This window comes from Esox lucius, chromosome 4 (assembly GCF_011004845.1).
Source record: "Esox lucius isolate fEsoLuc1 chromosome 4, fEsoLuc1.pri, whole genome shotgun sequence".
NCBI classification, from domain to species: Eukaryota; Metazoa; Chordata; class Actinopteri; order Esociformes; family Esocidae; genus Esox; species Esox lucius.
The window spans coordinates 18,364,315-18,374,628 of record NC_047572.1 but is presented as its reverse complement, the minus strand read 5'-3'; the positions used below and the strand labels follow the sequence as shown (position 1 = coordinate 18,374,628).

The 10,314-nt window shown below is 43.6% G+C and overlaps 1 protein-coding gene across 5 annotated transcripts; it reads left to right on the top strand.

The window, feature by feature from the left end:
* Window positions 1-4,898: 4,898 nt before the first annotated feature.
* Window positions 4,899-10,230, top strand: lrp2bp (LRP2 binding protein). Of its 5 annotated transcripts, XM_020046065.2 has the most exons (9): window positions 4,902-5,186; window positions 5,280-5,396; window positions 5,708-5,814; window positions 6,326-6,439; window positions 8,675-8,817; window positions 8,904-9,009; window positions 9,124-9,347; window positions 9,628-9,793; window positions 9,881-10,230. In XM_020046065.2, exons 1-9 carry the CDS (start codon window positions 5,180-5,182, stop codon window positions 9,944-9,946), a joined length of 1,050 nt encoding a protein of 349 aa, XP_019901624.2. In that variant the 5' UTR covers window positions 4,902-5,179; the 3' UTR covers window positions 9,947-10,230. The 5 variants fall into 5 exon arrangements, with proteins under 5 accessions (XP_012988954.2, XP_019901625.2, XP_019901623.2 ...); XM_020046066.2 differs by having other exon boundaries at window positions 4,901-5,372; XM_020046064.2 differs by having other exon boundaries at window positions 4,901-5,396.
* Window positions 10,231-10,314: the final 84 nt, after the last annotated feature.

The window sequence follows — 10,314 nt, the reverse complement described above, 5'->3', positions numbered from 1 at the left end:
ACAACCACACACCACACAGGCCATTACTCAATCCTAGAGTAAACAAAGTCTTATGGAAACCCTTTCCTACCACTTAACAGAAAATAAGTGGACTATGAGTTAACCCTCTACTGCATATCATTGGCCTTAGGCAATAGAAAAAAAAGTTGGCTCCCGCATCCCTCCATATGTATATATTTTTGATTCTTACATATGACATGTTTGTAAACAATCCAAACTATTGCAGTTTGTAGAGTGGCGTGGGTGTGCCAGCCCTGACATCAGCGCTGTGCCACCATGCTTAAAAGGTGCCCCAGAGGAAAAGAGTTGGGGTGCTGAATGCAGCCCAAGTCAACAGCTCTGACCAGCCACACCTGAAGACTACCAGTGATCGTCAGGAAAAGGGACTTCCAGGCAGGTGGGTTGGGGGAGGAGAGGCTGGAAATAGGCACTGTGTTAGTGGCTTTTACAAAAAAGTGAAGGTGTCCAGAAGATGGATGTCCAGGTCTGTGTGCAGGTTTTGTTTGATGCCTGGATGCCTTCCCCGCTCTTGTTTGAGTTCAAATAAATTCTTCCTGCCACTTTGTTCTCCACCCCACTAAAGTATATATCAACTGAGGGAGGGACCTTCTTTCAGGATGCAGAGCTATGTGAGAAAATGCTGTGAGAGGAATGATCTATTTAATTATTTTCCGTGCATAAATATAATTTGACAATTAAATGTAATTGTGTATGAACGTGTAAAGAATCATAATTGATAGGTTTTGAACATTTACTATTTATATACACCACTCAAGAAAATGAAGGGAACACAATTATCACAATTATAACACCAAGTCAATTAAACTTTAGGGATATCAGTCTGTCCAGTTAGGAAGCATAAGCAATTGTGAATCAATGTCAATTGTTTTGGTGCAAATGAAACAGGAGAGGAAACAGCAAGACAACCCCCAAAAAGGGAATGGTTTTGCAGGTGGTGGCCACAGACAATTGCTCTCTCCTTATCCTTCCTGACTGATTCTTCTCTAGTTTTGCATTGTGCTAGTGTCCTTGTCACTACTGGTAGCCTGAGGCGGTACCTGCAGCCCATTCAGGTTGCACAGGTAGTCCAACTCCTCCAGGATGGCACATCCATATGTGCTGTTGCAAGAAGGTTTGCTGTGTCTCCCAGTACAGTCTCAAGAGCATGGAGGAGATTCCAGGAGATGGGCTGTTACATGAGAGAGTCTGGAGACACCATAGTGAACGTTATGCTGCCTGTACCATCATCCAGCATGACCGGTTTGGTGGTGGGTCTGTGATGGTCTGGGGAGGAATATCCTTGGAGGGTCATACAGACCTCAAGTGCTAGCCAACAGTACCGTGACTGCTGTTAGGTACCGGGACCTTACGCTAGTGCAATGGGCCCTGGGTTTCTCCTGGTGCAGGACAATGCTCAGCCTAATGTGGCCAGAGTGTGTAGGCAGTTCCAGGATGATGAAGGCATTGATGCCATTGACTGGCCCTCACATTCCCCAGACCTGAATCCAATTGAGAACCTCTGAGGCTTATGTATCGGTGCGTCCGATGCTGGCAAGTAGTGCCATAGACTGTCCTGGAGCTCACTGATGCCCTGATCCAGGTCTGGGAGGAGATGGACACCATGCAGGCCCAGATGTTGTCGAGAGTGCACACAGGCACATGGGGGCCATACACACTACTGAGTCACATTGAGTTGCCGTGATGAAGTTGGAACAGTCTGTGATTTCAATTGTTTACTTGTATCCAGCCAGCAATCAGTTGGTAATTTTGGTTTCAATTTACCTTCGTTACGTCATTGTGTTCTCAGCGAATTACACACTGTACAGTAAAGATTTTGATCTTTAATAAAGGGTAACATGGGGCGGGGGGGGGGGGGGGGTTTACCCCATTTCGTTCATTGAGTTCTGATGTATGATATCAGTATTCCCTTAATTTTTGGAGCAGTATATTTGTTAGTTTCTTTTGGCCTCAGGGAAATGTTGTGAAGTTAAGCTACTTGTCAACGCAACATCATGCTCAATGAAAGACTTGGGTGGGGGCTGAATGACTAAAGCTCTGCCCTGAGTTGAGTCAATTTCAAATCGTGTAGGAAGTAAGGAATGGGAAAGCCACGATTTTGCAAACTACATGTACAATGAATAGGAGAGAACAGTGCAGTGTATTGTCTTTTTATTCTTAAAATGTGGTGTAAAGAACACTAATCACCGCTTAAGATCAGCTAGCGTACTTTACTATGACACCAACAATACAATATGAAATTAAAATGTATTTCCACTGATCAAGACAATGGGGTTGCTGGTTCTACCATTGAGTTGCCAGGACAGAAGAGTCATGGTATGAGCGACACCTGGAGAAGATGTGTTAGGGTTAGAACATCTCAAACTTTGACACTCCTGAACCTGCAAGGCAGTTGCTGCAATGAGGCAAGGCCATAATCATGAATTGGAGAACATTTTTTACAATTTATCCCATTTATCACAGCTCAGAAGATTCTGTCTACAGGTAGAGAAAATGTTTAAATGAGTTGAACTGAGCCAAGGATGGGGCTTTGACAGGCTGATGGACATGTTATTCAGTTAGCACACCAAGTGGCCATTGACCTGCCAAGGCCCTCCATAAATATTGGGAGATCCAAGCCTTTTGTTCTTTCAGCTCTGTTTTGAAAGTTTGGATTTGAAATCAAACGGGTTGAGGTTAAAGTTTAAATTTTGAGCTTTTATCCAGACTCACCCTTATGTCTAGGTACCAAAAGCTTTCAGATACAACCCTGGTTTTGCTTCGTAAAATGCAAATAAAAACCGAATGTAAAGATGTGCAAATCATTTATTACTATATTGAATTGAAAAGTGAGTGACGGGACAATGGAGCGGGAGATTGGCCGGAGAATCGGAGCAGCGGGGGCGGTATTGCATTCGCTTTACCGCACCGTTGTGACGAAAAGAGAGCTGAGCCGGAAGGCAAAGCCCTCGATATACCGGTCAATTTTCCTTCCTACCCTCACCTATGGTCATGAAGGCTGGGTCATGACCGAAAGAAGAAGATCGCGAGTACAAGTGGCTGAAATGGGTTTTCTCAGAAGGGTGGCAGGCTTCTCCCTTAGGGATAGGGTGAGAAGCTCAGCCATCCGTGAGGAACTTGGAGTAGAGCCAGTTGAGGTGGTTTGGGCATCTGGTAAGGATGCCCCCAGGACGTCTCCCTAGGGAGGTGTTCCAGGCACGTCCAGCTGGGAGGAGACCTCGGGTTAGGTCCAGGACTAGGTGGAGAGATTATATTTCGACACTGGCCTGGGAAAGCCTCGGGATCCCCCAGTCAGAGCTGGCAAATGTGGCTCGGGAAAGGGAAGTTTGGGGTCCCCTGCTGGAGCTGCTGCCCCCGTGACCCGATACCGGATAAGCGGATGAAGATGAGAGATGAATTGAAAATAGGCAACATCAAATGTTGAAACTGAGAAATGTTACTGTTTTTGGAAAAATACATGCCCAATTTGAATTTGATGCCAGAAACCCATTTCAAAAAAGTTGGGATGGGGGCATGTTTACTGCTGTGTTGTGTCACCGCTTTTATCAATATTCTGTAACCAACAGTTGCTGGTTTTTTGAAAGTGATTTTTTTCCTCCATTATTGCTTGATATGATTTCAGCTGCTGAACAGTTTGGGCTCTCCTTGGTTGTATTTCTCGTTTCATAATGCGCAAAACGTTTTCAATGGGTGACAGGTCTGGACTGCAGGCAGGACAGTTTAGCACCCAGACACTTTTACTACAGAGCCATGCTGTTGTAATACGTGCAGAATATGGTTTGGCATTATCTTGCTAAAATCAGCAAGGCCTTCACTGAAAAAGACGATGTCTGGATGGCCACATTGGTTGCTCCAAAACCTGTCTATATTGTTCAGCATTAATGGTTATTTCAGAGTTGCAGAGAAGGCGGCAGTGTTTCTCAATCTTGTGTTTTCTATGCCTGGTCGAGTTTTAACTTGCATTTGTGGATGCTGCGACCTACTGTGTTCACAGACCATAGTTTTCAGAAGTGTTCCTGAGCCAATGCAGTGATTTCCACTACAGAATTGTCTGTTTTTGAGGCAGTGATACCTGAGGCCCCGAAGATCACAGCCATCCAATATTTTTATTCAGGCTTGTCCCTTGAGTACAGTAATTTCTCTGGATTATCAGAATATTTTAATTATATATTGTTGCACTATTTGCAACTATTTCTGAGCATCCCCATCTCTGAGATGCTCTTTTTATACCCAATCATGTTACTGACGTGTTGCCAAGTAACCTAATAAGTTGTGAGATGTTCCACCATTTTTTATTTTTTAGCATTTCACAACTTTTCCAGTCGCCCCTGTCCCAGCTTTTTTTTTTACTTGTTGCTGGCATCATATTAAAAACGGGCATGTGTTTTAGTTTTTTCTCAGTTTCAACATTTGATATATTGTCTTTGTACTATTTTCAATTAAATATAAGGATAAATGATTGCACATCACTGCATTCTGTTTTTATTTGCATTTTACGGAGCGTCCCCACTTCTCTGGAAATAGTTGTACATTAACATTAATGTTAAATAACGTGTTTATTTGGTTGCATGTCCTTAACATAATGACAGCCTGAATACAGGGACCCATTGACCTCACCAGATGCTGTTGATCTTCTCTAGTAATTCTCTGCTAGGCCTGTACTGCAGCCATCTCCAGAACACTGACCAAAATCAATACGTTGTAATTTGGTATCCGTGATTTCCAGTGCGTACATTGCTGACCAGAAAATTCCAATCCAAACTCAGCACAAAACTGACAAAATTGGGGGAATGGACGGATACGTTAGCCAATTAAAAAAACGAGTAGCACGACCACAGACCAGCACCAATTACAAAACAGCAGTATAGGCACGGAACAGTCATTTCCCATTTGGTCCGTGTTCTCTCTGCTTTGTGGCTGTGACCGAAATAATCTCTACATTTCGTCTGTGACAAAGTCGGGCATTTTCTTGACAGGCCCGCGTTATCTTCGCTATCCAGTAACGTAATGGAAATCTGGGAAACTGATTAAACAATGCGGTTTGTCCTCAGCAAAGTCAACTGAATGTACCTGATTTGTAGTGTTCCAGTTGCCTAGTTACCGATATTGTGAGGTAGCAACGAGTGCACTGTAGACTTTTTGTACACAAAGAACAAACTGCATGAAAGGTGAGACAGAAAATAACGTTAAAAAACGTTGTGTTTTAAATCGTTGCTAGTTAAACGTATTGCAAACGTAAGGTTATATGGCATGGTTTTTAGGAAAAGGTATGAATTCGGGGTGTAACACCGAAGCTCTAGAAGAACACAGGTCAGCACATGGTTTTCGTGCAATCGCGGATGTCTACGGAAAAGGCAAGAAACCGACTTCATCCGAGGGTATTCAACACGAGCTGTAGCACTGTCATTTTACAAATGGAATGTTTCATGACTCGGCTGAGCTGTTACGAAGTACGCTGCTGTCGAGCTATTAAAGTAACTAACCTCAATAGGTCCCACTATATTGACCCACAGTGAAATAACGAAACACAAAAAAAAGCTTAATATTTCTCAGTCTACTTGTTTTCCGTGTGTACTTAAAACAAACCGTTTCATGAACCACAATTGTCAGGGTAAATGGCCCATGGTTAAAAGTAATGCATTAGAAGTAACCCAACTCTGCAAGCTGAAACACATTTTGGTGTCCTCAGACAGCCTGGCTACTCCGGTGGAGAGGGATGAGAGGCTGTTAAAGGTGAAAGCTGAGGCAAGAGACAAGCATACCCTTTTTCTCCTGGGACAGCTGCACTATGAGCAGGTAACTACTCATGCTCACATCATATTTCAGTTGCACATGCTACCTTGCCTGGTCCATTTGCCTTCATTGCACATTTAGAATTGCCATCCCTCATTTGCCTTTGTTGAACATTTTTACATCCCACCCAGCACCTATAACATACATTGTACTTAATTGTTTCACTTGTAATTTCTGCAGTCTTCTATTTGCACTTATTAGATGCTAACTGCATTTCTTTGTACTCGTACCTGTTCAGTGACAATACAGTTGAGTCTAATCTAATATGCAGCATGTACTAAGACCTCTAGAAGACAATATGGTATTTTATATTATGGAGCTGTAAGTGAACTGAATATATTCTGAAGAGTTACTGAGTAGCAGGGCCAACTGTAACCCTGTGCTAAGGTTGGTGAAAGGGAACTTTTGAATTTGCAAGTTTAAAGATTTATCCCTGGGCTCTAATTCAGCATCAAAGAGGCTCTTAGCTGTGGTTGCAGTGTGAACCTCTGACTGTGGTCTACTGATGGAGCAGGGTCGCTATTTTGAGGCACTGGAGGTCTTTGATGCCATTAAGGACCACGACCCCAGAGCCCTCTTCCAGCTGGCCATCATGTATTACGACGGCCTGGGGACTGCCATGGATCTTGTGAGTCACTGTATTCATGACACTTTACTTTTCCCACTTGGGTTTGCTGAGGGTCCACCTCATAAAGAGCACTGCATAACAGAAGAGCATTTCTTAAACTACCTGCTGTTAATCCTAAGAGTACAGTCGTGGCCAAAAGATTTGAGAATGACACATTCATTTTCACAAAGTCTGCTGCCTCAGTTTTTATGATGGCAATTTGCATATACTCCAGAATGTTATGAAAAGTGATCAGATGAATTGCAATTAATTGCAAAGTCCCTCTTTGCCATGACAATGAACTTAATCACCTAAAAAGAAGGCTTCAGGATGCCCAAGAAAGTCCAGCATGCGCCAGGACCGTCTCCTAAAGTTGATTCAGCTGCGGGATCGGGGCACCACCAGTTCAGAGCTTGCTCAGGAATGGCAGCAGGCATGTGTGAGGGCATCTGCATGCACAGGGGGGAGAAGACTTTTGGAGGATGGCCTGGTGTCAAGAAAGGTAGCAAAGAAGCCACTTCTCTCCAGGAAAAACATCAGGGACAAACTGATATTCTGCAAAATGTACAGGGATTGGACTGCTGAGGACTGGGGTGAAGTCATTTTCTCTGATGAATCCCCTTTCCCATTGTTTGAGGCATCCGGAAAAAAGCTTGTCCGGAGAAGACCAGGTGAATGCTGCCATCAGTCCTGTGTCATGCCAACAGTAAAGCATCCTGAGACCAATCATGTGTGGTGTCGCTTTTCAGCCAAGGTAGTGGGCACTATTTTGCCTAAGAACACAGCCCTGAATAAAGAATGGTACCAAAAACATCCTGAGAGCAACTTCTCCCAACCATCCAAGAACAGTTTGGTGACGAACAATGCCTTTTCCAGCATGATGGAGCACCTTGACATAAGGCAAAAGAGAGAACTAGGTGGCTCGGGGAACAAAACATTGACAATTTGGGTTCATGGCCAGGAAATTCCCCAGACCGTAATCCCATTGAGAACTTGTGGTCAATCCTCAAGAGGCGGGTGGACAAACAAAACACCACAAATTCTGACAAACTCCAAGCATTGATTATGCAAGAATGGGCTGCCATCAGTCAGGATGTGGCCCAGAAGTTAATTGACAGCAGGCCAGGGCAGATTGCAGAGGTCTTGAAAAAGGATCAACACTGCATATATTGACTTTGCATAAACATAATGTAATTGATAATAAAAGCCTTTGACACTTATGAAATGCTTGTAATTATACTTCAGTATACCATAGTAACATCTGACAAAAATATCTAAAGTCACTGAAGCAGCAGACTTTGTGGAAATTAATATACGTGTCATTCTTGGAACTTTTGGCCATGACTGTAGTATAAATCCAAACCACCCTGGCAAGACCAGCTATAAATATTGGGAGACTCAAGCATTTTGGCTCTACATTCTGAAAGTTTGGATTTGAAAACTGAGGTTGAAGTATGGATTGTTACCTTTTATTTTAGGGTTGTGTACATACTGTAGCGGAGGGCCATGCCCGACATTAGATGGCTCTAGTGTAGCAGTGATGTAACCTGGCCCTCACTTTTTTTACCGGACCGTGTAAGCAGAGTCGGCCAAGAACAGCGTACGACTGACTGAGCCTTCTTAAATGGCATAGTGGTTAGAAACACGGACTACGAAGCCAGAGGTCCCACGTTCGAGCCTTGTCACAGTCAAATCAAATGATGCGTTAGGATTTGTTTAGGATAGACAAAAACTTTGCTGGCTACAACCTTAAGTAGCTGTGTTTTATTTTTATGCATTTTATATATAAAATGCCTAAAATAAAACTCTATGGTTCTATTGTGACCATTTCTGGTGCATTTTAGAAGTACACATTTGTGCATGGGTTTTTGGGTTATGTAGGGTAGATTACAACCCCCTGGACAGTAAAAGAGAAGGGATTTCCATGATTTCTCATGTCTTTTCACTTGACGAAAAAGTCAGAGACCCAGATTCAAAGTCAGTAAAGGCAACAACATTCATCACTTCTAATCATGGGCCGGCTGAGCTAGGCTTGCCTGGTTCCTTTTCTGGTTTTTAGTGATTCATGTGTGATCGAGAATCTTTAATCTCATAGACATTTTTTAAAATCCAAGCCTTTGAAGTATATAGTCAAAATAAGAACTTCAATGTTCCAGTAACTATGGAAAGCACTACCAAAAGTGTGTTTCTTTCCTAGGAAGAAAGTGTTGTTTTCCACAGTACAAACTGTCACCCTAGGTCTTTTTTCTGTTGTAGCCCAGGGCAGTGGATTACATGAAGAGTGTGTTCCAGTGGAACGTGTCTGAGACCGGCTCCATCAGATACACTGCTCTGTATAACATTGGCAGAGCCTACCTGGAGGGTTATGGTGTCCCGCAATCCAGTACCGAGGCGGAGAGGTCAGCAAAACCCCAGTACACAGGCACACGTATGGATTCATATTTGATGGTGTCACTGAACTGTTTGTGGCGTTTCTCTCACCAAGTCACTGGCTCCTTGCTGCTGACAACGGAAACCCCAATGCCTCTGTAAAAGCTCAGAGTTCCCTGGGTATGTTCTACAGCAGACGGGAGACTAAGGACCTGGAAAGGGTATGTTGTGTTTACTGCATGAGCTGTTTCCTCTATCAGAACATCTGAAATGTATATATTTTTTTTAACCATTCACTTTCATGCCTCACAAATGCCAATGTGTTTTATCCCCAGGCTTTCTTCTGGCACTCCGAGGCTTGTGGCAATGGCAGTCTGGAGTCCCAGGCTGCACTGGGGATCATGTACCTGTATGGTCTCGGCATCCACCAGGACCCCAAATCTGCCGTGGAGTGCCTGAAGGAAGCATCGGAGCGAGGGAATGTGTATGCCCAGGCTCACCTGGTTGCGTACTACTACCACAGGAAGCTCTATACTAACACAGCAGCGCTGGCCCAGAGGTACAGTTAAGCTGATCGTGTTATTCCTTGTTCTGTTATATATACAAAGCTGGAGGACACCTTGAGATGACAGCAAGGTTCATGGGTCAGACTGACCTGACTTTAAATTAAACTAGCTATGTTTTGTGCCTACATAGCCTGCCATGTTTATGTTGATTTGTCGAGGGCCACTGTAAATGTTTAACGGTGTTCCATCCTATTTTAAATTGTTAAATACTTCTACAATGGAAACTCAGTATATTCTAATGTGAAACTTAAACATTTCTCCCACAAAATGCAGGATTATCAGTTACAATGACATTGCTGCTATCGCCAGAGTCACAGACTGCCTACCTGAATACATCATTAAGGGCATGGCCATTGCTTTGTTCTACTACGGCCGCTGTCTGCATCTGGGGAAGGGGGTTCTTCAGAGCAAGGACGAAGCCAGGCATTACTTCACTAAGGTGGGCTAACATACTGTAAGGAACACTCAAAGTATGATTTCTACCAAACTCTCAATCTCATTCTGGCAACTGGATTGTCTTCACTAGGCTGCTCAACTTAACCCCGAAGTGTGCCAGGACCTCCAGATGGATATCATCTTAGGCAAAATGTAATGATCCAGGCTCACAAACCAGCCAGTTGCATTGACCTGAGTAAATAATACCAGATTTAGAACGCTATGTTCAGCATGCATCTGTGGTATGAGATTAAAGTGATTGTGTGCTCAGTGTAAATGCTCAACACTAAGAAATATTAAGCCGGGGTGTCAAACTCGTTCCACGGCGGGTTGAGTGTCTGCAGGTAAGGGTGGAAACTAACCAATTAGTGACCAAATCAAGTGCAAGTTGAGCGAAAACTGGCAAGACACTGCCCCCCCCCCCCGGCAGAACCGGTTTGACACCCCTGGTTTAAGCCAGCGACTCGTCACATTAGCATTGCTGCTGGTGTTAGTCTGCTCCAATATAATTTACATTGACAAGGA

Bases quoted from the DNA above. Each gene is read 5' to 3' on its own strand.
- lrp2bp (XM_020046064.2), top strand. From the start codon at position 5,264: ATGGCATGGTTTTTAGGAAAAGGTATGAATTCGGGGTGTAACACCGAA. The intron at 5,397-5,707 runs GTATTCAACACG...TGGTGTCCTCAG, and splicing joins GAAACCGACTTCATCCGAGG to ACAGCCTGGCTACTCCGGTG. The intron at 5,815-6,325 runs GTAACTACTCAT...CTGATGGAGCAG, and splicing joins GACAGCTGCACTATGAGCAG to GGTCGCTATTTTGAGGCACT.